At 42.7% G+C, this 25,948-nt stretch overlaps 1 protein-coding gene across 3 annotated transcripts; it reads left to right on the top strand.

The window, feature by feature from the left end:
* Positions 1–63: 63 nt before the first annotated feature.
* Positions 64–17,508, top strand: TMEM169 (transmembrane protein 169). Of its 3 annotated transcripts, none has more exons than XM_074873518.1 (3): positions 64–208; positions 11,713–12,147; positions 13,563–17,508. In XM_074873518.1, the coding sequence occupies exons 2-3, from the start codon at positions 11,844–11,846 to the stop codon at positions 14,183–14,185; spliced, it is 927 nt and encodes a 308-aa protein (XP_074729619.1). In that variant the 5' UTR covers positions 64–208; positions 11,713–11,843; the 3' UTR covers positions 14,186–17,508. The 3 variants fall into 3 exon arrangements, with proteins under 3 accessions (XP_074729619.1, XP_074729620.1, XP_074729621.1); XM_074873519.1 differs by having other exon boundaries at positions 90–208; positions 11,695–12,147; XM_074873520.1 differs by having other exon boundaries at positions 111–208; positions 11,813–12,147.
* Positions 17,509–25,948: the final 8,440 nt, after the last annotated feature.

Raw genomic sequence — 25,948 nt, 5'->3', positions numbered from 1 at the left:
CACACCGCGCCGTGCACAACGGCCGCCACCGCCCCCGCCACGTGACGCGCGGCCCCGCCCGCCCGCGCTGGGGCTCAGCGCCGGGGACGGCGAGCGGGCGGCGGCGGAGCGGTGCCGGCGGTGCCCGGGGCCCCGGCGAGCCGGGTCGGTCCTGCGGCACGGCACAGCGCGGTACCGGGGCCCCGCGGGCGAAGCCGGTGGGCGGCAGGTAAGGGGGGCGGTTATCCACGGGTCGGTAACGCCCGGGTCTGTCCCCGCGGTGGAGAGACCGATGGCCGCACGTTCAGCGCCTGGGAGGGTCGGTTCCTCAGGGAGCCCTGGTGCTTCGGGGTCGCCTCTGCCGGCTGGAGCCTCGCAGCAAACCCACCGAGCCCCTGTCCGTGGTCTTTAAAGGGAGGGGATTTCGTGTTTTTCTGTACCGTTTCGGGTCACCTTCCACAGCGAGGCGGGAAGACACCCTCAGGAGCGTGGGGCGTGGAGCTCCGGCCAGTAGAAGTCGGTGTAATGCTCTAAAGGTGACATAAATAGCAGAGGAAGCTGCCGGTGGTCTCCTGCCAGGGACCCGCGGACGGAGGATCCTCTCTCCAGGCATGGACTTTGTTGGGAAGGGCCCTTGAAGGCTGAGGTGATACCATTTACCGTGCCCCTAATATAGCCATTTTGTGCTAAAATGCCTTTATGATGGTTTTTTTTTTTTTAACTTAAAATCATCCTCAATAAGTTCAGTATTAATTATTCAGTTGACACAGAAGGCAGCCAACATTATTTTTCTTTCTATCCCCCAGTGAAGTGACAGAGCATCTTTCTCCATTGCAGGTGATTTTAACCAGCAGTGATGTGCCCAGGAGCATGTGTGTTCATGTTCAGTATCTTTCCAGGCATCTCCTCTGTCTTTTTCAATAGAAGAGATGTTTGAAAGTATATCTCAATTTTGAGCTGTTATTTTTGCAGGGAAGATGGCTAATGTGAGAAGAGTGAGAAAAAAAATAAAAATAGACACATACATAAAATGGGAGAATCATTGAGTCTATTTTGGTTTTCTCATTTGTTAAATGGATTGATTTATTTATTTATTTTCCCAAAACATGTTCTAAGGTTTGTCAGAGACAATTGTAAGATAACATCTTTACCTTGAAGTTCAGTGTATTTCAAAGGAAGCTGTATACCCTCCTTTAAGTGTAGGAAAGGGGAGGCATGGAGAGGTTAACCGTGTGTCCAGACTCATTCCGCAAAGGGTGACAAGACAGGAATGGAGTTCTGCATGGTGACTTAGGCCAGTGAGGCAACCATTAGACAAAGTTGTCTTCTGGGTCGGTTAATGTTTGCAGAATACTTTAATATATTAAACTACAGTATTACTTTCTGGAGGTAAAACGTGAAGCACTATAGGTGACACTGCAATAATTTTTTTTTCCCGCTTTTAATTATCTTCCACAGTCTGTGGACTCCACAGATCCCTGTTAACTGTCTCTGGCTGCCCTATATATCTTAGGCAGGCTGTATCAGAGCAATCATTAATTAATCTCAGGGAGAAGCACTCGTGTGTGCTAGTGAACTAGATCTTCATATTCCAACCTGTGTGCCATCCCAACTGAGCTGCAGGCCACCAAGGAAAATCCAGTGGGCCTCTATACTCATATGACTTGCTTGATTTCAGTGTTCTTCCTGGAGAGCACTATCAAATGATTTTTCTTCCCTATCTAGATAAATTGCTTGGTTTCTGGAATTTCTCAATAGCCATAGAAATGCCAGAAATACGGGGCTGAACACATGAGTTAAGGTTCTGTGAGTGATAGGTGGGAGGAGAAAGCGAAAAAGCATAAAGACTGGAGAGTAAGGAGATGAGAAAAGCAGACATCCATTCCGTGGCATTCAATGGAGGGTAGCCCCTTCTGGTACAAAATCTATCTACAAAGAACAGAGCTGAGATAACCAATGCTCACAGATGTTTTCAGCAAGGCTTTTATTCACTGTCCTGTGGGTTGCCTTTGAGCCAAGGATTCAAAGTGTACCTTTGTGTGAATCGATTTTACTCCAGTGGTTGAAATTCAAAATTATTTAAGCTGAAAAGAAGAAAATCTTATTAACTAAAAACAATTTTAATCTTCTTCTACACTTGCACTTTCTTACTCGCAAAGGAATGTTCATTTTCTTTTATTGGTAGCATTAAAACATGTTGGTCTGTCACTACATGCAGCCATAGTGGTAAATTCAGTAAGCAGAAGGCTCTTCTTACATATTTATGTTATTCTATAAACTTAACGTTCAGATTCTTGGGTTTTGTGTGTTAGGAAATAGTGTCTGATTAGACAGCTGATTTTTTTTATTTTTTTTTTTTTTTCAGTATGTGTCAGCTTGCATTTGGAAGAAAATAAATCTGCATTTAAAGCCTTGGAGTCTTCATTTGCATTTTTTGAAGTTAAAAAACATCTATTTTTTTTTCCTTGGTATATCTATCACTCAAAGCACTAACCATTCAAAAATCAAAATGACACATTTAGGAAAAAAAATTAATAGTTTTTTTCCAGTTGTCAGCTCCTTCAGAGTTGTGGGATTAGCACATGTCCTTCTTCAACATCTACTTTTTTATTTATAGATTGAAGAGGAAAAACTAGATTTCCTGTTTTCATAGCTCCCAGATTGTGTCTTGGCTTTGAATGAACTAGTTCAATTTGTTGAGATGAATAGGAAACTCTGCGTTTTCAGAAAAGGCTACTTTTGTCAAAAGCTGATTTTGTGCTTTGCCAGCCTATGGCTCAGCTATTCAGCTGATGACATCTGCCAGTCTAGCATGCTGCCATGCTTTAAAAATCCTGGCAGTGTTATGTACTACCTTAATAATTCCTTATAGCTTCTGTCCTCCCAGGGTCTGTGCCCTCCCATAGCTCGTAATCCCTCTTGGCCAGGGGGAAGGTCTCAGAGTTGTTAAATACCAACTTGATGTGAGAAAACAAGAGAGAAACCTCCGTGGGATCCAAACCCCAGGAGAGGTATCCATGGGGCCAGCAGTCTCACACGGAGGTGAGAGCAGAGGAGATTTAATGAAAAGCGTCTCAGTGCCAGAAATAAAACTTTAAGGTCAAAGACAATTTCCAACAGAGGGTTTCTGCTAGTTAGTCTTCAGAAGAAAAGCAGGCTTGCGCTCCAGCAGCCTCTGCTTTCCCAGAACCCCACTCTTATGGATGCTCCAGGTTCATATATTTCTTCTTCTGGAATATCAAATTGCATAAAGTTTAACAACAATAATTTCTCCCCCTCCCCCTTATTACAAGAAATGCCTGGATTAAGCCAAAACCAAATGAAAACCAGTGTGAGTTTCCTTACTCCTCTGGACATTTTTGTGGAATTACGCAAAAGGCCTCTTTGGAAATCCCTACTACTTTCACCTCCTGTCTGTGCATTCTCTCCTGAGGCTGTTTTTCCTTTCATCATCTCTCACCGGCAAGCGAGAGCCTTTCTGTTTCATGGCTTCTGGTTTCCATGTCACAATGCGTCTTGGTCAGCCCCAGCTGATGGTCAGGCTCTCTGGTCGATTCATCTCTAGGGACTTGCCCTCTGGAAAGGTATTTTTCTCTCAGTGGTATCTTGGGGGATTTCAGTCTAATTAGGAGATAATCAGGATTTTACAACCTTTCATCATTACCCCTAGGAGTTTCATTTCAGTGATTAAAAAAAATACAGGAGATATTGAAGACAGACACCCCACTCAAAGCAGAGTTCATAGTGGTGCAAGATGCACAGTATCAGCACCAAACAGTTTTAAACTGGTACATAGACGGATTTTCTAAATAATCACACAACCCGCTAATCCCATACTAATGATACTGAAGCATTCACTTGTCCGCAATTGAAAGTGATGCATTTTTAATACCCTGGCATCACTGCACTTGTATCTGCACTTGCATCCAATCGAGAGTCCCCTGAGCCAGCTAATTCCTGCTGCTGAAGATACTGTCTAAATATCTTAGATTATATTTACTGTGCAATGCATTAAGCAATCCTGAATCACTCCCATGGGAATCTTCCAGTTCTCTGTCGGTGCACTTTGGCTCTTCAGCAACTCCTGGGCTGCAGCCAGGTGTAACTTTGAGAAAGCTCTGATGTGAAGCCGCCAAATATCTTGCCTAAATAAGAACCACGGGGTGTAGTTTGGTGTCGGTATTTTTCAGATAATCCTTTCCAGACTGGATTTACAATTGACTGTGTTTTCCATTGGGCTGCATGGCTGCAATTTCTTGCTCTCTAATTGCAGGTATTTCTATGTGTGGTCTCTCCTCATTTTGTCAGAGTGAAGCACTGGGGTGCTTGATCTTGCTGGCACAGAGCAGGGCAGGAAGGGAGAGGAGACCAAGACAGTCAGGGATCTTCTGAGTAGAAAGGGAAGGAAAAAGAGCCCAAGGTACCAACACAGGGTCCTAGTTTTTAGTTATTGTAAAGGTCAGGCAAGAGTCCGGCATGCATTAAAACATCCTGGTGAGACCACTGCATGATTTCCTAAGGAAAAGAAATGGCAGTCTTGTAATCCTTCACTGAAATAACCACCTGCCAGCCAGCTCTCTAGCTAGCTAGGACTTCTCTGTCTTGTGTTAGTATGAGTGCTTCACACCCACCACTGGTGCTTCGTGGCTCTGTGGTCTTCAGACATAGCAACTCCCAGTGTTTCTTACCTGCACATGTGTTTGTGCATACGCTGTGCAGAGGTGTTTGAACTCTGGAAAGTAGAGTGAGGGGCTCAAAACTCTGTTTTCATGTACTACGTGCTTGTTCTGTTATTACTGTCTTCTAGGCATCTGCTTGGATGCCTAGAGGAGGCACAACACCGGTTTGACGTGTGGAGCAATCTCCTAGTGTATCTTCCATTCCCATTTAATATTGAGGATTCAAACTGAGAATGAATCAGGTATTATACCAATAAAAATAGATGCTGCACTTGATCCCAGCCTAAGGCCACTGCTGTGGAGGCAGGATGCTGGGCTCAAGTTGGTGGGACTGACTTCATTTGGCTGTTCCTATGGTACAGTGTAATCCATCAGTGACCTGGTGGATGGGGTGGGAATTACAATGGGCACCTGCTCTTTCAGGGTGCAGGATGGCCTGCTTTGGCAAGTGCAGAAGTGAGGGGTAGAGCAGAGGAACAGAGAGAGCATGTCTCCACTTCATTGAGATTTTTTTCCTACAAGATTTAGGGACTTCTGTTGAGTTTATTCAAGATTCATTTCTAAACCACTTGGTTTGCTTTGAAGATTTCAAACCAAGCTCTATTTTCAAGTCATTCTTCTTTTAAAGCCTTGGTTCTCTCTAAAGGCTAATGTGCACATGCCATTCATTGACATTTTTAGCATAGTATAATAAACATAAAGAAACAGATCTCCCCTGTGGAGGCAGTGGGAAGCTTTGAGTCCTTTGTCTCAATTTGTCTTCTATCAGTCAGGACAAAGAAGTGGGGAGACAAAGGTAAGACAGCACTTCAGGCTTTTGCTCTAAAAAAAAGCAGATCAGTACAGTTTGGGGATTTTTAAAAAGTGGGTATGCAAGAAAATCAATTAGGCATTTCATTTAGTATAAAATAAAAATGCTCAGCTATTCTTGTATGCTGTTTTCCAGCCTTCAGTAATACTGATGTACACAGCAGTTATTATTCTGTGACCTTTGCAAAAGTTATGGAACAGCAGAGGAAAATAAAAAGAACTGATTCATAAAACAGATACTCTGTAAAATGTCCTTGACTTTTAAAAAAATCAATGATTTAGTGATACGTCAGAACACCTCTCTCTGCTACCTTTTTTTGTGGTTTTGGCTGTATCTGTAGAATACTGTCAGCAAGCATTTGGGTGTCTCACAAAAGGACATCAGGGAGAACAAGGGGCCTGAACCACCCAGCATGGCACTGAGAGCCAGCGAGCCCTTAATCCACACCCAAGCAAGTCTAGTCTTGCTGCAGCTTCAGCTTCGGTGATGGTCAGTCCATGCTGGCCGACAAAAGTCTGGCTCATTGTGCCAGCGGGATTGATCCAGAAGCTGCTCAGCAGTGTCAGGCAGTGCTGGCACTAATGTCACCTTCCAACAGTTGGGACCCGTGTGCCAGTGGTAAATTGGAAGGTCTGTCGGCGCTTGCTTGCAGAGATTTTGTTGCTTGCCCACTCGTCCCTTTGCTTTTAGCTTGAGTTTTTGGCACCCTCTGCTCCTGAGGGAAAGACATGGGGCTGGGGGTTTTTGGTGGCATGACTCATCTTACTACATTATCCCCTCTGCTCTGGTGCTCAGTGCCATCTCTGCTTTGGGCAGCTCAGCTTGAGGTCTGCTCCTGCTCGGATGCAGACCCAGAGCATGGTCATTTTTCTTATCTCTCTCTCCAAGAAATGAAGCTTGTGTATTAAGCAGGGAGGGAAAGACGGGTGTGATCTATGAGCTTTGTCCTACCTTGCTGGGATGGCATAGGCGGATGTTTCTCTTTGTGTCTTGTGCTATTGTTATACAGACACTTAATGCAGCCTTGCAATGGGCCACTGCTATGAGGGGTAGTTTTTCTCCCCTTCCTTAGACATTCTTTCCTCTAGGGGTAGCTTCATAGTGAACCTGATGAGGGAATCCATCTGGCTGAAAATACATTTTATTTTCTTTTAAAATGCAAAAGGGTTATTTTCAGTGAGATAAATCCCCCTGTCAAGCTCACTGCAAGCTGCACAGATGCTAGTACTGATAGGGAGGGGCTGTTCTTCTGACCTTCTAACATGTCATTCATCACAGCCTTGAGTATTTGCTAGATTCAAACAACTGTGTAATCTAGTTTGAGCTATTTCACCATAAAATGGAGACAGACACTGTCCTCTGTTTCAGCAGGGTATGGTGAGGATGCATATGTGAAAGATCACATGGAGTCATTTAGGTATTTAAAACAGATCCAAAGCTGTTGAGGAAGCCCTAGTGTTTGTCCCTCTCCCAGCATAAGGTCTAAATTAAATATGCTTTCTTACAGAGGTCTTGCCACATGTTTTTGTAGTGTCTGGGGCTGCATGTCCTGCATTAGACCAGTGGGTTTTGTCATAACATGATTGACTGACAACAGACAGATCTGCCCTGAACAGCTGAATGCATCTGATACCATCTATTTTTCATGTGTACGACCTGCCAGCAGATAACCCCTTTAAAAACACAAGGGATTGGAAATAATCCTTTGGGTAACATGCATCCTCAGAAACATGCACATGCACAAAATCAGAGGCAGGGTTGGTTGGAGAAGGGATTGGGGATGGAGAGGCTATGGAGTAAAAGGAACAGGCAAAGGAGGATCTGTGCTGGGGAGCTCTCTCTCAAGGTGTGTCTCTGGGGTAAATTTCCCCTTATGTCTTCCTGATCCCAGGTAACTCTCAGTGCTTCTAAAGCACAGGTTGTTTTTTGTTTCTGCAGATGTGAGTGAAGATACAATGCCAGTTCTTCTTATGTGTTGTACATTTTATGTGACTATAAAAATAAAAATTGATGCTCCTTACTGCTTACCGTCTATTTTTTCCTCTCATGTCAGCTCTGAGCAGTCATAAAAAGGTTACTTGTGCTGTAGCAGGGATTTAAGATCAAGGATTTTATTAGCTTGCAGGAAGGCTCTTCCTTCCTGTCTGCATTCAAACCGGATAATTTCTCTTCTGTTAGCAGCAAGATCAAGTGCTGAAAACCAATGGAAAAAAATTCCTTTGACCTAAATGGTGCAAGGCCAAGCTTTTAGGCTCCTGCTTTGTGTGTCAAAGACTAATACTGTCATGGGAAGCGTAAGCAGCAGTAGCTTTCCTGCATAGTAACAGAAGACTGTGCTTCTAAAAATTCCTCTACAGAGTGTTTTTGCAGAGCCGCCTCCCCAGGGTTCTCCATCTGTTTTCACACGGAGATTAATAACAAATTGTTTGGCTAATAAACTGCTCCCTGCTATCTCTGAAATTTGGCCATTTTTTCTTTTCCTTCCCTCCCATGGACAGTTATTAGATTCTTGCCTGCCCCTGTGTTCCCACATGGGAGACATCAGTAATATGAGATGCCCAGCAATTGTCATGCTTCAGCTCCACAGCAAGGCTTTTAAGGGGTGAAGATCTCAGTGTATGGCTGAAAAAGTTGGTGCTGTGGACAACTGTGTAGTGCTGAGGGCTGGCCTTGTTCTTACAAGACATAAAGAAAAGGAAGAGAGAAAAAACAAGCTTTGTATACACTACTGTGATTTCTGCAAGAGCCCATTTTTCGCAACTACAGAGAAAATATTCCCAGGAAAAATGGGACTGGAGCGTGAACCTGTTTGATTCACCAGCATCCCTGTGAGATGTGGGGCTGATGGTGGTGTTTCCAAGTGCTCTGTTCAGAAGGTTTGGACCATGTGGCAGAGGGTATCCCAGCTGCTCCATTGGCAGAAACAAATGAGAGAAGAATAAACATCTACTGTGAAAAGATTGGGAGGGATTTTTGTGATCTTTCAATCTGATAGCTCCCTAATACAAGCCACAGGACTTCCCCACATTAGCACCTCTTTTGGTCAAGTACTGGTGACCAAACTGCTGCCAAGATACCCAGTTCAGATTTGGAAGTTTCCAGTGATGCGACAACTCTCCACAGCCCTCTGTGATGTATATCAAGTGACACCTACCCACTTTGTTAAAACACCTACCTTACATCTGCCCTGTATTTGTATCTTTCAGCTTTTTATCTTACTGCATCCTCCTCTGCTGGATCAGAGGGATCTCCTTCACCATGTTTTTGTTTCTGGTGTAGACTGACATCAGATTTTACCTCCTTGTGCCTTAAACAGAATAATCTGGGCTCCTTCACTTCCTTGTCCCAAGGGCTCTGACCCAGCCACAGCAATGGGGCCCCCATTGCCCATTCCCTCCCCTCTTCTCAGCTCAGGAGCAAGAGAGGAAGAAACTGAGCTGCCACCCCTTGATAACTCTGCTGTTTCTTTCTAATTCACGTGGCAGTAGCTGCTGTAGTGGGGGTGGGAATGTCAGACATAGCAAAATAACTAAAGGATCATAGGCGTCTTCCGGTCATCAGCACCCCACCTGACTGGTGAGCACAAGAACTGGACACAGATTTCCAGTGCCTATCTGTGACAGATTCAAAAGTTACATCACCTTGCTCCTCCTTGCATAGTCAAGGTTGACATAGTCCTTTAGGCTTTAGCATCACACCGAGAACTGACATTAGCTTATCATCTACTGTGAGTTTAACCAAGGTCACAGCTGGATAAAGTTTAAGAAAGAAAACCACAACCACAAATCTTTGCCTGTAGCTTTGTGTTATTTTTAAATGTTACTGGCAAGTCATCCCCTTTTCAAGGCAGTAGGACTGAGTGTGGAACTACAGCCAGGAACTTTGGGAATCTAATCCCACGTCAGATTCTGTGTCTCCAGACTTTTAGTAGATCATCCCAGCAGTGATGCTTTTAGCTTCTCTGTGGCTCCAGGCCTGTTTCCTCCTCACCACCTCTGGGAGGGGAATCTCACAGTTGTCTCAGGGGCTCATTAGGCTTCATCAAGTGATTTTAGGATTTCATAGATGCAATCCTATTGCATCTATTCATAGATGAAGCTTTATTGCTGATTCTCAGAGAAAAACTTTAGAGCTTATTGTTCCTCCTGGATGAATTTACTACAAAAAGTGAGTTTATTCCACAGAATAAATTTATTTCACTTCCGCATAAAGGCATTTTTAAAAAAACATTGAATGGAAGGTTACGTGAATTCCAATGTATATGAAGAGATCTCGGAGTCCTGCCGATGTTAACACATTAAGAGGCAAAGCTTGTTACTGGAGTTAAAAGGGGGAAGTGGAAAGCAACGCATTCTTGGTGTTTCTCCATTCTCTAGTGAGGTTGGACTTTGGAATGGGAGGAGAACGCACAGGCAATGATCTTGAAAAATCCCCACACTGAACCATGCTTATTTGGTACACCAGACTACAGCGATCATCATCACTGCCCCTCTTTGTTCTTGCTTCCCATGATCAACAGTGGAATAAACTGAGTTGCTTCTATGTAGTTCTAAAGTACAACTTGACACTGCAGTGAAGGGAGACTATTTGCAGTAAATTGTGTATTTTACAGAGCTGTTTTCCAGTATGTCTGCAAATTTAGGCATACATTTTTGCATGTCAGGTGTAAACTGAGATGGCAATCTAAACAGCTGTTCCCAGCCATGCTGCAGAGCTAGCCAAGATATTCCCTGTCTAGTGATTTAGAAGTAGTCCGACTTCTGGGGTATGCTGAATCTTGATTTTTTAAATTCCATTTTATGTACCTTCTGATCACCAGGGAAGATTTATTTTCTATAATGGAAAAAATAATCTGAATTGTTGAGTTCTTCAGAGCCAAATAGAGCCAACTGGCCACAGTTTTAGGTGTTAAAGTGATACAGTTGTGTGCTTGTGTGTGTGTGTGTGAGTGTACAAGGTATAAATAATGGATCTAAAGTTCTGCAGAAAATTTCAGAACAAGCCAGCAAAATCTTATATCTGTGGGAAGACCAGGACCATACTGCCAAATCTAAAAATGCTCAACTTTTTTCTAGCATCTGTTCAATTAAAACAATTTCCCCAGCATTGTGTGGGCTATAAATTATGATAACTGTGCTTCTTAGTTTCCTGTTAAAGAGATGACTCAGATACAACTTAATTATTGGTCATTTGCATTATTTTAAATGTAAATGTTCATGTAAATGTTCAACAGAGCTCTTCAGAGTTGTTAAAATGTTAATCAGTGTACTCAGATTTGTACTAAATACTTCATGAATACTTGGCACAGTCAGTTTCTTAAATGTTATGAAATCTGAGAACGATTAATCTTGCATCTTCCACGTTCATGGAGCAGGAATGGTCTGCCTTGATGCATGTTTAATTATATGTTTTTTACTTAGGCAGCTTTCCCATAGATAACAGTGTCACTTGATATTGCTGTTAATTTTGCTTGAATGAGGAGTCAAAAACTGAGCCCTTATATTTGTTACAAAGATTTGTGAAGACCTGGGGTTTTTTTTCCTGCACAGTCAGAAGACTTTGCTGTGGTTTCCAATTCTCTCCCTCCCAGTGAAGTCATCTTAATAATAATTTTGCTTTAAATCCACTGTATATACTGTATTTTTCAGGTTTGACAGCACTACATAATGCTAAATTGGTAAGGTTTGAAACATCATTCATTTTTACATCATTAGATTACTTTTATATCCTTGCAATGGGCAGTAAATCAGAGGACACTCAAAATGAGAAAGGCTGGCACCAATATAGCTGTTGTAATGCAGGATGAGCGCAGTGCTCCTGCTGCAGTTGTCTCTAATCTAGGCCAGCCCCTTAAATCAGTCAACTTATTTTTCATCTATGATTTCATTTCTTCATTCTCATGCATGTGGGCCAAAACTATTGTCTTCTGTTTGCTTTCAGCATTGCAGAGGAATGTTAAATTCACCCAGTAAGCTGTTCTTGTTTAATCTCTTCTCATAAATGCTAATACTCTTTCATTTTCCAGTAGCTTTGGTTTGTTATATTTAAAATTGGAACCTGAGAATCAGGATTAGGTGATATTATGAAATATGTATCCATGTAATAAAATTGATGTTCAGGACAGTAATAGGATCTTCAGATGGCATTTAAACCAGTCGGAAGTAACACTTTATAGGAAAATTCTGGTAATTTTTTCTACTTGGTGAGAAAAATACACTTTTTCAGCCTTCTCTCTTGTTTTAGGCTGGGAATGGAGTACATAGTGTGGATGTCAGCAGTAGGACATTTTACCAAAACAAAGCTTCCATGGGACCATTGTCTAATCAATTACTTCTAAGTGCAGGAGCTGTTAGATTGGAAATAAATGCTACAAGATGCCAAGTGAGGTGCTTGAGAGCAGCAGTGGGATGGAAGAGACCATGCAAAAAGAGAGCAAGTCTGGAAGCCAGAGCCCTCACCGTGGCTCCATGAGAAGGGCTGTGGCAACCACTGTCACCTTTGATGGGGAAGCCACTATGGACCGGAGGAAAAAGAAGAAGAAAGAGTCCCGTCCCGAGTCAATAATAGTCTATCGGTCAGAGAATGAGAATAAGGTGGAAGAAGAACAGGCGGATGAAGAAGGAGGGGAGAGGAGCGCCGAGGAAGGCTCCAAGTTCCTGGGTCAGTCCATGGCAGATGGTATGTATTCCTGGGAACACCCACTCTCCATAAACTTTTTTTGATGCCAGCATGTGCTAAGGTCCAACCCTCTCCAAGACTGCAGGCAAGGAGAGCTTGAGTTCATACATGAAAACACTCTAAAAATAAAAGCATAACAGGCTGATTTGGGGTGTTTCCTGCAGTTCTTTGCAGAGTTGGTTGTTGCCACACTCAGTTTTAAATGTTTGTGCTGGTTAGGGTTGATCCAGAAAAATGTTGAGCATGTTTTAAGCTTGATGTTGTGATCAAGCCCCTGCCCATGCCTAAAACAACTGCCTGTTAAGTGAAAGGATAGAAGCAGATGGTTTCAGTGGCTCTACCTACGATAGGGAGTTTTACTCATTTCTAGGATTTGCTGTTGCCTTCTGTTTGCATATGCTCAGCACAACAAGGTCATTGTGGGGCATCTTGGAGCCTCTTCCACTTCTGATGTCTGTCCTGGATACCCTTGCAGGGAAGAAGTGTGGGAAGCAGGTACTATGGCTAATCCTCTTCTGAGTCAGCAGTGCAGGCTGAGAGGGGCTTAAATATGAATGCATGCTCCTGGTCCATCAGCCACACCAGATTCCCCCATGATCTCAACCCCTATCCTCATCACTTATCTGCTGCCTTCCTATTTTTGTGGGCCACTTCAAACTGGTTAGCCTCCTTTTACGAGCCTCTGAAGACCTCCTTCCAAACTAGTCAGAATTAAGACCAGGAGGAAGCATATTTTAGCCCCACAGAAGAGTTTATGGTCAGTACCACTGCAGGGACCATCCTAAATCCATGTCACTTGGAAGCTAAGGCAGTCTGTGACTTTAACATACATTCCAACACTTTCCGGTTTTGTGCCTTTGTTGATCCCTTAAAATGCAAATATAATTATATGAGAGTTTGTGAGTTTTTTCTAAACTTTGAAAATTAATTTGGATTGAGACACAGTGCAAATGTAACGTGAAATATTAGCAATTCAAGTATAACTCCATAACTTAGTCACATTTACCTAATTTATCTAATTCACCCCAAGTGTCCACACTGTTCAGGAATAAATCTGTGAGGGTACCAGAGAAAATAGGCATACCATTTTTGATCCAGTTATGCTGTCTCATCTCTTTCTCATATATTCCTGCAGCAATTTCCCTTCCCATATTGTCCCTAGTGCAGATACTGGAGTCTTCTCCCTTGTGATTTCTGTCATCTGGAATTCCTGTCTTCTCCCTCATTAGCTCTTCTTCCATTTTCTTCTGTGATAATCTTCTTTATACTGCATTGCTTCTTGCATTCCATGTTTTTTTAATTTAACTAGAACTCCATGTGCACTATCTAATTGTCTTTGGGAGTTTGGGGGATTTACACAAAATACACCATACAGAAAATAAATATAATGTAGATGAGTTTATCTGTGTTTGTAGGTGCCTGGAACATGCCTTTAGACAGCCGATATGTCACCTTGACTGGAACGATCACCAGGGGAAAGAAGAAGGGTCAGATGGTGGACATCCATGTCACACTAACGGACAAAGAACTGCAGGAACTGGCTAAGTCAAAGGAACCTCCTAAAGAGGACGTACCTGAGAAGAAGAAGAAATGTGATGTTGGGCTGGACAGAGGACCCCACATCGTCCTCTGGACCATCATCTGCCTCCCCATCATTTTTGTAGTGTCCTTCGTGGTTTCATTCTACTATGGAACCATTACCTGGTACAACATTTTCTTGGTGTACAATGAAGAGAGGACCTTCTGGCACAAAATCACCTTTTGTCCCTTTTTGATCATCTTCTACCCAATTATAATTATGGTTCTGTCTTTTTCCCTAGGCCTGTACTCGGCTGTGGCCCAGGTAGCATGGTCCTTTGGGTACTGGTGGCATGCTGTCAGGGATATGGAGAAGGGCTTCTGTGGCTGGCTCTGCAGCAAGCTGGGTTTGGAAGATTGTTCTCCATACAGCATTGTCGAGCTGCTAGATTCTGACAATCTCTCAGGTAGTCTCTCTGGCAAGAGCTCTGCGCAGGGGGTTGAGACCTCGGTAGTCTGAGCCTTTGTGCTGTCTGACTATTTTGATCATATGCGAGTGGTTTTCACCTAGAAAATAACACACTGATTTTTTTATATATATATATTTAAACACAAACTTAATGAGAAAAATATTGGGTTGGGAGTGCTCTTTAAATGTCACAGAATGCAAGTGTGTTAGCTTCATGTGGTCTGGGTGGGGAGGTGCATTGCTCTCCAAGGATTTGTCATCTGTTTTAGCTAGTTACAACTTCTGGGAATGGTGAGAAAATCCAGGTCTGTGGGGCTCAGGCTGTTTGTGGAGTGGCAAAGATACATGCTGAAAAGTCCACTTCTGTAAAGTTAAACTTCACTTTACAGGAATAGGACATAACAGTGACCTGTTGACCTACTGAAAAGAAGTCTCTACTCGGGGAATGAACTTCAGGAGATAGGAACCCATTCAGAGGTGAAGGCTAAATTGCAAAATGTGTGATGTTCCTACAGTTTTCCTAGAAAGGGTCCTTTTCCAGTCCTTCCAACAAGTACAGCAAACTTTCCAGGTAGGCTAACTGCTTAGACACTGTCAGATTTTGACAAACAGGCCACTGGAATAGTTGTGCTCAGCCTTTCACTGGGAGAGGACAGCATAGCCTCCAACAAAGGCACATGAGCTCTACACTGACCTGAAATGCACCCATCACATGATGGAAGAGTAGAGCTTGCTCTGTAATGCAGTGCGTGAGGACCTGAGAGGCCTGTCACCAAGCATGCTCAGGTGACTGTAGGTGCACAGATAGGTGTTTAGGACACACCTGCATTTGATCTCTTAATAGGCACACTGGTAGGAAGGAGTGGGCTATGGGAGTCATACACAGTATGCAGTGCAAACAGTTGCATTATAGGGAAGAAACACCTGAGGAAGGGAGATCAGTTTGCATGTCACTGCAATGCAGGTGTGGAGCAGCAGCACCTGTGTTGAGGGAAGTGGAGTTGAAGGTGCTTGGGATGGGAAAGTCTCACTGAAACATTTTGTTTTTCAAGTTGCTCTTACAGAAGAGCTGCTGGATGTTCCCTTTCAGAATGGGAGTGTCCCTGAGCCCCTCCCTGTCTGTTAGTGCAGTGCAAACTGCATGAGTGCCTCAGCTCTGGAAATCTGTCCCCCACACACACTTCCTGGTTAATTATATGGAAGAGCAATGGATTATACATTCTCCTCCCCTCATGTCTCATTTTCATAATTGGTTTCATCCTTTTCGGATTTTGCATGGCATCTTAGTGGGCTCCCAGACCAGGCTGAGGTGGCCACCATAGGCTGGAGAAATTTTAATTGTCTCTTTGAAAAAAACGACTAGCAGAAAAGTTATTTTTCTTGATTGACTATTGGCATTTTGACCTAAGGAAGACATGAGGTAAACAAGAGGTATAACGGACTCTAATGGGGACTGAATTACATGTCTGACACATGATTAATTTTCTGAGTGCTCTAGTTCAGCTGGTGCTGCTAGAAAGTCTGGCTCAGCCCTAACCTAGAGGAGCGCACCATTTGCATGCGTATAGGTAGATGATTTGTAGTGTGCAGCCAGTCAGGCTGCGCGGTCATTCGTATCTGTATATGTGTTTCACTTCCCCAGCCTCCCTACCAGAGGGGGAGCTGCTCTAGTTTTAGGATGGTAAAGAGAAGCATTCAGAAGCTGCATTTCACAGGAACTAATGCTTTGTGTTGCATTTCAAGGATGAGCTTAAGACAACACTGACTGTCCTGGTTAGGACATCTGGAAACCGGTGATGTATAAACAAGTCCATCTGATCTTCTAGGCCTGACACTGAGAAATAAGTAAAGTCCCTGCTGCTTCGTTGGTCTGTCCCCTTCTGGGAGGTCCAGCCAAAGCATCCTCATAGTGCTGGCTTGAGGATTAACTGTGTGAATAGCGTACGAGCCAAATATCAAGAGCAGGCTTGGCCCCACTTCTTTACTGACAAAGCAGAGGTGCTCCCTGGGCACAGGTACAGCCAGGCTGCATTTGCTGCATCCTGATGCACAGCTTTCAGATTTTACTGGCTAAGTCTTTAAAGGCAATGACCAACTTCCAGCAAAAAATAAAATAAAATACACCCCAACCTGTCAGGCAATGGCAAGTAATTCAGTGGGGTTCAAAGAGGCAGACATATGGCTGGAACCAGTTGAAGCAGTGAAATGCCTTTCACAGGGCTGTTTCAGTCAGGGAGCTTGATATGCCTCAGAATTAATAGAGAAGCTGAGGATAAGTCATGCCAGTGCTGACAGTCTGTAGTGACCCAGCACAGCTACTCTGCTTAATACTCATCCACATGGAAATCGCAGGCTCCCACATGGCTGGAGGGTGGGAAGAAATGATGATTAACAAGCATTAATGGGAAGGAAGGCCTGCTGGCAAGTGTTCTCACGCTTTGCCTAGAGGGACACTGCTGGCATGAAAGGAGTGGATTGTGTATCTTGGCCCCAACATGCAGCAAACAAGTGGGTTTGGGAGAAGGATGACTGGCAATTGTGCATTGCTGCAGAGGAAGAAAACCCAATTCAGCTGTCACTGCCAAAGAGCAGCTGTTCAAGCCTAGACGAAAGGCTGGGGTCAGTAGCACAAAGAGCCTTCAGCTTAGAGGGCTTGAATGGTAAATACTAGCTCATTACAGAATACAGCCATGTGAAATGTCTGCTGAGCTGCAGGATTTGCTTTCAGGATTGCAAACAGCCTGCCAGAGTGGAGACAAAACCAAATCTGTGCCTCTTACTGCTATGTAGACACAAAGGAGCGTCAGAGAAATCATAGTACCCTCCCTCTGCCATGGCAGCTACACTTCTGGGTTTGGAGGCCACCTTTTTGGGGATACATCGTGTGTTTTCTACTTCTTTACACTTAACCAAGCTTGCCTCTGCTCCTGCTGAAGTCAGGGTGTTCTGCCATTGATTTTGGTGGGGGCTAGTTTAAGCTTGGAGTTAGTTTTGGTGCTATTTGTAAAAGTTTTATTCAAACTTTTCTCACAACAACTCTGGATAGCTTTCTCTCTTGCCCATTATCCCCTGGAGTGGTTTGCCTGCTACAAAATATATAATTATCAATTGTTGTAATAGAAAAAAGCACAAGTTTTTGTCTTTGTTCTACCCTTGCTTTCAGAAACTCACAGGTTATTTCTGCTTATGTGCCACTGTCAAACTGCAGGGAATTCCAGTTATTCTGATTGTTGAGTGTGTTTCTGGCTGCTCTAGTCTGGATGGGTTTTTTTTAAGTAAAGATAGTGTGTTTGCTGATTGTTATTTTTAATTGCATTCACTTTTCCCATCCTTGCTGGCCTGGGTGGAGAATAAAGATATATGTGGCTTTAGAAGAGTGTTGCTCTCATGCTTCTGCTTGGCTTTTGTGTTAAAAACAGTGCTCTGGGGTAGACACAGTCATTCTATGCTGATATTTGGTTACAAGTCTTTATCTTTGAAGACCCACTTTAAAGTGTGTCTGAAATGGGTCTCAGTTTTACCTGTTGTTAACATGTACCTACCCAGAACTGCTATATATCTGGGCTCTGGGATCTTCTTTGTTTTTACTTCATAGCACACAAATGAAAACTTTTGATTTAATTTCACTTGTTGGGTATCTGTTTGGCTTTAGCCCCAAGGATCTGTAGGGAGGGACACACTTCCATACCAAAACAAGAAGTACAAATATGGTCTGTGTGTCTGTGACTTGGAGGTGCTGTTTACAGCTGTACTGGGAAGATTTCTTACAACCCCTAAGTACTCCAGACATGTCTCTCATAAGTCAAAGGAGAATCCACCAATACAGTTCTTCCAGGTGTCTTAAATATTAAATGCCACCCTCGGTGCTCTCCCACACAGTCTTACTACAGTCCCACCCTCCTGCTAGCACAGGGCAAACACCTATTTGACATTTTCTTTCTTCTAAGGAGATGCGGATCTTTGGATAACCCAAATGAAATTTCTAGCCGAGGGCTAGCACAGCTTCAGTGAAACAGCTCTTCAAGCCAAAAGGCTACCTGCAGGTGACTTCCTCAGACTGGCAGTGCTGTGTCCATCACAACAGCTGGAAACACCAGGAAGGTGCTTTTGGTGTGATGCCTGCTGCAAACATTGCCAAGGGAACAGGATTCCCTGCATGGCGGATGTACGCTGGGGACTTCCCACCTCCAGTGAAGAACCTGGTGAAGGACACTCAGCTTCCTGGTGTGGCAGGGTGGGATGGAGGTAGTGTGCCCAGAGAATTAGCTCATAGGCCTTTGCAGTTCTCACCTTTGAGGTACAAGGTAATCATTTTATAAGATAATGGTTAGCAGTGGAAGAGACTCCTGTTGAAGGCCTTTGCACCAGGCAAAACGCACCACGTGTTTCGCTAGGGGAAGAGAAGGTGCTAATTCCATCTGCTGACTTACCCATCCCATTCAGTTTCTTTGAGAACTGAAACAATCACAGCATAAGCTGTGCTTTTAACCACAGTTTGTCTCTTGAATTCACCCTTCTAATCCCTCAAGCCACTGCTTTGAATCCTGAGGCCGGGATCCTGCGATTCCTCACTCAGACTATCAGCAGGGGCTGCTCTATGGACCCATGAGGCCACCCCCACGGATACCTTTTCGAAGCTGCAACCGTTAGTTAAGAAAAACCACTCCAATCTGCTCTTGCACACTGAAGCATGCAATTACACTAGTGTTAAAGAGAGAAAATAAGGATGCACAGCCCATAGTCCTGCATAGTGATGGACACAATTGTGCTCAAAACTTATGCAAGCCCTTTTTGTCCCAGGCAGTGAATTACCTGTGGGATCAGTGCCCTTCTTGCTTCTTTCCAAAGACTTGTCGATGTGGAGGCAGTTAGATTAACATGGATTCATTTCTGGGTAGATTAGTCCATCCAAATGTATTCACTGTATGGAAATGGGAACTCAGAGAGAGAGAGAGGTTGAAGCAAATTCAGAGGGCTAATCCACTTGGAAATGCAACTTTTCAATTATTTTGGCAAATTAGAAGGAACATCATGTTTGCTTGTCTTAACTACTAAAGCATGATTTCTCTTCCAACAGGCAGCCACTTCATGATGAGGGAGGGCTTGTGGTTGTGTGTTTGATCAGGGTAAATTGCCAAGGGGTTCAAAAAGCCCCCTAAACATCCTTTCACCTAAACAGGTGAAGTGTGACTGCATGTGAATAAGCAGCCCAGAGAAACGAGGCTTGAGGGGCTCTTGTGGATCCCCTTTGGTCAACCAGTTCCATTAAATTTCAGTCTTCCTAATTTCTTGTCATTACACGGTAGCTGAAGTCTGTCAGAACACATTAAAATAAAGAGAATGCCTGAGTCAGGCCAACAATGCGTTTGTCCCTGTGTTTAAAAAATGCCCGTGCTTTTAGTGTGCTAAAACATAAAAACTTCCCCCAAAAATAGAGAAGCTAAAATCTGCTGTGGTTTGCATCCATTGAAATTAGGTATGCCATGGATGAATTTGACCTGGAGCCCTCTTAAGACACAAGGTTTCTGCCCAGATATGATCTCCCTACCTTAGGGCTCCTTTTCCCAACCATTTCTTCCAGCTGTAAATTTAACTTCACAAGAGAAAAAAGGATAACTACTGAATTTGATAGCATGTTCTGCCTGGCAAAGAGGATAAAAACCCACCTCCCAGGCAACATGCTCCCTCAGGGCTTGGTTTATTACAAGTTCTTTCATCAGTAATGTATATTAAGACCAATATATTTCAAGGTGCCTTTGACTATCTTCATATGCACGCCAAATCCTTTCTGCTCTTACAGTGATAAGGTAAGTGAATCAATTATTTCTACTATGAAATAACAGCAAACTGTCTCATTGTGATATAACACAAATACAGCTTAATTTATTCTAGCCCGGTTATCTGAATCACCTGCAGTTGCAATCCTAACAACCCCAAATATTCAGTAAACTGAATGACTTGTACAATGTCAATGCTGGGCATGAATCCAACAGCTCCTGGGGTAGTAAGCCTAAGGAGAGCATGTTTTTTATTCAATCTTTCTTTCTAAAATACAGTACTTATCCTAAACTATAGAAGTGTCATCTTCTAATGTCTTTCGCTATGATGTATTTAAATATATTTGTAGTGAGCTGTCCTTATAATTACAGGCAATTACTAGAATATCCTTCTGTCCTAAAGGAGATTTTCCTTAACACTTTAGCATGTAAAAGTTGTATGCAGAATTAATAAACACAAACAATTTCAACCTTCATTAATTTATTCAAATGAGCTCCCCTGTGAGCAGAAATGAGCAGAAATAATTCCTAGTATCTGCATGTGGTAAAAGAAAAAAAAAATGAATATTTATTACAGTAAGCAGTATCATCCCAGGGCACATGTAGTGTCATTGCTAAATGACATCTCTGTTCTCACCAAGTATGTGTTGGTAGAGCTACCTTTAGTGACTCAAAGCAGACAGTAATGCTGACTCCTCTACAACGCGATTGCACACCGCTGAAGCAATGAACTCTAATATTGAAACAGGCTCTAAAGCAAAAGTTTCATGGGGTGGTGGTGACTTCAGCCAGCCCCACGATCACAGCAGGATTGCTCTGAGGCTCCAATTCCACCCTAAAATTAAGTCTCTTTTGATGGCTAAATTTGCCATGTATTTCAATAGAAAGTTATAAAAATTTTAATGTCTGCCTTATCTAGTACAAAAAAAATGCAGAAGTCAGCAGCTGTCATCTTGATGACTTCCTTCCCACCAAGGAATCCCTGCAAAAAATAACTGACAGGGAAAACTTGAAATTATTCTTCCCCTGCCTCTACGTCTCACACTGTCACATATCTGCTAGTGTCATGGGTTAGCATCAATTTACACAAATAAAACCCAAATTTAATACATTCTTCTTTCCTCTCAAATAGCAGCTCCCTCCTTCACACTGCTGCTGTGTCCCCCGAAGCTGTACAAACTGGGAAGTCACAAGAATTAAAAGCTTTAAAACATGACGTTCCGTCCTCCATGTTGCAATGCTCCATTTTTAAAGTGTGTTAAGGCTGATTTCTCTAAAGATCCAAACTTTCATCCTTTCAGTCTGATTTCAGTCTGCTTCCAGGTGCAGGCAAACAAATAGGGATTTAAAACGGGATCCTCTCTCCCAGCTCAGAAAGAGCCTTGTTCAGCAGATGAAGACTCTCTCCATCCTCTCCTTCAAGCCAGTTGGATGGATAAGGAACAAAATCCTGTGCTATGAGGATTAAATTGGACCATTAGCCACTGCGTGTGTGTATGCATACATGCATGATGCTGGTGGGGGGAGGATACTAAAGGCTTATCCTTGTGCCTCCACAAAGCAAATCCTTCACACAGTGAGTTATCCCAGCTAGCTTGTCCGGAACAATCCCGCTGCATGAAAGCGCTTTCCAGAGATGCTGAAAACACAGCTGGATTGCCAATGGCTGCAAACAAAGACTTACTGCACAGAGAGATGTGAAATAGAGAGAAAGACTGTGAAACAAAGCGCGTGTGGAGAACAAGATGCATGAGATTCTGCTTCTGTGATAACCCAATCTGAAATAGCAGTCAATACAAGACTTCTGGGCAAAATGTTGTTTTGCTGTGTCCTATAACACAGTCTGCATTTCCCCCCAGTTTCTAAGGTGGTATCTACTTTGTACTTAATACCTATTCCTAAAACACTGGCTTTAATTTTTTTCAAATGCTATTTGATTCTCTTTTGCTGGGCTGTTGCCTTCCCCAAAATGAGCATATCTGACATGAACTCTGGTCCTCTCCAGGAACCCAGGTGCTCTGGAGTTCAGTTGAGTCAAACTACTTCTATTAATTTTAAAGAAAATGAGACCCTGCACTGCTGATAGTCCTCTAAAATGTAATAAAGAAATCATCTGTTGTAATGGATTTAACAACTAATCCAGAAAAGTCTGTCAGAGTTATTTTAAGAGGAGAAACATGTCAGGTTTTTGCTGACGCGGAAGTCCCGGACACAACTTAGATGATCAATGTGATCAAGTTGTGCCACTTTATTAAAGGCTACACAGCAATTTATACACTATCACAAAGCTTCACGCGCCACTATCTTATTGCTAATTGGCTAAAGCTACTTGTTCACGCGCCCTTTTGCCCTCTATGATTGGTCCCGGTGTGGTGTTCACGCACTGCTCTCCCCCCAGGTAGACCCCCTGTTTTTGACAGTCCACCTTCTTTATCTTTTGGCCAGGAATGTAGTTTCTTAGGCTGTCTCGGCCTTGCTTATGTCCTTGAACACAGCTGCAGCTTGTTGTTACAGTGAGGCCCCTCGGTCTGGATCGCTCATGATATGTCCGTTGTTTTCCAGCATTCCACAGGTTTTCAGTTATTTAGGAGTGGGAAATATTTCACCTCTCGTGATACCAGCCTGAGTGGCCCTCGCACCACCTCCTCCAGAAATCCTTTGTCTAAGCCACAGATTTAGAACTGATGAAAACATCATCCTAAACGAAAACTCAGATTAATAGATTTTAGATGTAGGAAGAAATTTTTAAATCTACTTTCCAAAAAAAATTCAAGTATATGTATTTTTTTTTTTAATTGTCTAATTTCTGCCATACGTGTATGCAGAAAATCCTCTGCAGTTTGGTGGTGCTTGCTGGGTGCATGCTACCTAATGCTGCAGGCTGTAGCGCTTCCTCCAAGTCTTCCTCTTAGTGAATGGGGTCGTGTTGCCCTCCAGTGGCTGAACTGAAAAAAGGGGAAAAAAGCCCACTGCAGTATTTTTTTTCTGCCTTAGAAATGCAAAGTCTACATACTGTGAAAGTGCAATGGCAAATACTAAGAAGTTACATCATGCCAATTTTTAATATATTTTTATAAAATGAATTCCTCCCTCCCTGTTCCTTAAGGGATGCAATCGGAAGCAATCTTCAGTCCTAGGAGTTCATGCTATTCTTTCTCTGGCACACCAGGCTTATACAGTGGGGCATGGGAAAGCATTTAATGAGAAGCCAATCCAGCATTTTGTTTTGCCCTTATATTTCAAAGTATGGCCAAAACGCATTTGCACAGATCGTGGAAAGCAATGTCTCAATAACACATACCACTGTAACATGTAAGTACTTCACATAAATACTTTTTCTGTAATAGCATGTGACATAAATGCTGATAAACTTACATATGGCAACAAAGGCGCAAGGATTTTAAAAGCTACAAATGTATACGATGTCTCAGTAGCCCTCTGAGATGCCCTGCAGCTCATAATTTCAGAACATTTAGCATAATAAGGCATTTTCTGTGTTGAAAGTGAAGTTCCTTTCATGAACACCTGTGAATGCTCAGCACTTAGGCAGATCTAACTGAATCTCAAACTGAGCACTAAGAAAATGTGACTCACATAACCAGTGCCCACTGGTGAGAAACTTGGGTTCAAGTGATCTGTAAATCAGAACACAGGCAACCTGATAAACAAAACCAGAAAATTCAATTCTTAAAATGTCATTCAGTTACCATAATCATAAGAATTCCCTCTTTTGCTCTGTCTCCAAATTTTTGTAATAAATGAGGTAAGAATCTTACTACTCCCTTAGTACACAGCCTTAATTTTATCCCAATATGTACTGAAACAGGCCATGACATTAAGGAACAAAAAAAGTACCTGTTCCTATAGTTGAACCTGTATCATAACATATAGGCACAAAGTACTTGGTTAAAGTTGCAAAAGAAACTTCAATGTCAGAAGTTCCTCCCATTTAGGAGCTGCCCTTTTACAACTTCAATATCCTCTTTACTTCTTAAAGAAAAACACACTAAAGAAATAAAATGAAATTCCATTATACAGACTCCTCCTGACAGCTATATGAGTTTCAGCTGAGCTGAAACCTTTGGCCCCACAGCATATGCTTCTGTCTTTTGAGCTAATTAAATAATTGACAGCTGTGGAAGATTGTCCATTTACAAAGGTCACCTGCAATCAGGCAGCAACACAATTAACACCAGCAGCAAAAAGTGATTCAAGATGAAATGGGAAAAGTCAGAGTGTGTTTAAACAGGGGAGATGTTTTCAAATCAGCTGAGCCAGGTGAATTTCATCCAAAGCAAACGTAAAACTGGCTAAAGCAATCTCAGGAGCATTAATGATTTTCTTTGAAAAGATGGGTGAGATTACAAATATAACATTTACTTTTAAGAAGGTATGAGGGAGTGAAAAGATGTCTGGGAGTTATATATTATTCACGCTCCAGTTACTAGAAACTAGCATAAGAAATAATTAAACCATTTACAGGTACTTGGAAAATAATAAGTAAGAGGGAAAACATGGCTTTTTTTTAAAGACTAAGTGGTATCAAATCATCCTTCTTTTTCTGATAAGGAAACAGACTTTTTGGATAGGAATTATTTATCTTGATTTTAATAAGGCTTTAATGCTGTTTTAAATTACATTCTCATAAGCTGGCTAGGAAGCTGTTGCATATTTTGGTGCATAATAGCTGCAAAAGCAGCTAGAATGTTATATACAGAGCTGTGGCTAGTGGTTACTCCCAGGTGTGGCCATCTCAGGCTGAGCACTGTTCCTCCATGACTTGGCTGAAGACAAAATGCACTTATGAAATCTGGAAATGACACCAACCTGAGAAGAATGGCAAGCACAATGACTGAGAAGATTAGAACTAAAAAATGATTGTTGCAAATCTCATAAATGGTTTGAAAGAGAAAAACCAACAGGATGCAACTTGTTAGATAAATGTGCCATTCTGTTTATTGGCAATAACAAACAGCAGGTGGAAGAACTACTGGATGGGCAGCAATTCTGCAGGACAGTATGTGCATTGTACAGAAGTCTGTGATTCTCAGCATGACTCTGATGTGTGAAAAAGGTAAATACCACATCAAGAAAAAGGGTTGTAAACAGAGTTGGCTTGTGACTTCATGCTTTCCCTCTCTGTGGCACTTCATAAGGCCAGTGGAAGTTTACTTTTCCTGAGAAATGTGTGTTAACTGCGTAGTCTGGAGAACAGAAAGGGACTGGTCAGAGGGAAAGAGGAGGCTGTAAATTCAGTAGGTGAGGTGGGGGTCAGTAAAGAGGAAAAGCAACAGCGAAACTGTCTTTTGGGAGAGAAACTATGAACACAGAGCCTCAGAGTCTTTCAGCTCTGTGCAGAAGGATTTGTGGAGCCATTTCTGAAGTATTCCCTGTCTCCTCTGCGGTGGTGTGGGAGTAGGAGTTATGGGTGTGCTGCTTTGAAGTAGTTTGTGTATCAACTGTGATCCACCCACTTGCCACAGTTCAGGAGCCCCTGAGCTAGAATGTGCCTGGCAGGACACACCCCAAGTCAATATACTCTTATAACTCATTACCTCTCCTTACTATGTTTTTCTTCTGTGTTTTCAGGCAACGTTGGATGGTGTGGTATAATCCTTCCTATTTAGCTTTCTAATTTTCCTACCACAATAATTTTCTAATGTTTCCTAGTAGACTCATTCCCTTCCGTTGCATGAACTAAACTGAAAATGGACAAGCAGGTAGACCAACAGATGGGAACTGTTAAATCCCCAGAAGGATTTTTTAAATTATTTTTCAGTTTATTAAAGGCACAGTTTTGTAATGTGCCAAGTGTTCATGAGTCGTAGTCAGCTAGAGGACAAGCCCTGTGGACTTCCAACTGGTCCTCAAAGTCAAAGACCAGTTTTGTTTAGAGAGTGAAACCAGTATTTGACATTTTTTCCCTGCAGGTGTATTCTAGAGAAGCAACTAAGCAAAGACACTGTGTTAGGCTTGCATCTCTTGGGAAGGACCATCAGGAATCACTAAACAGATATAATAAATACTAGTGTTGGTC

Source organism: Strix uralensis, chromosome 6 (genome assembly GCF_047716275.1).
Source record: "Strix uralensis isolate ZFMK-TIS-50842 chromosome 6, bStrUra1, whole genome shotgun sequence".
Classification (NCBI taxonomy): Eukaryota; Metazoa; Chordata; class Aves; order Strigiformes; family Strigidae; genus Strix; species Strix uralensis.
This window is presented reverse-complemented; position numbering and strand designations above follow the sequence as displayed.

Coding starts and splice junctions, on each gene's coding strand:
- TMEM169 (XM_074873518.1), top strand. CDS start 11,844: ATGCCAAGTGAGGTGCTTGAGAGCAGCAGTGGGATGGAAGAGACCATG. Junction 12,148..13,562: donor GGGTCAGTCCATGGCAGATG/GTATGTATTCCT, acceptor CTGTGTTTGTAG/GTGCCTGGAACATGCCTTTA.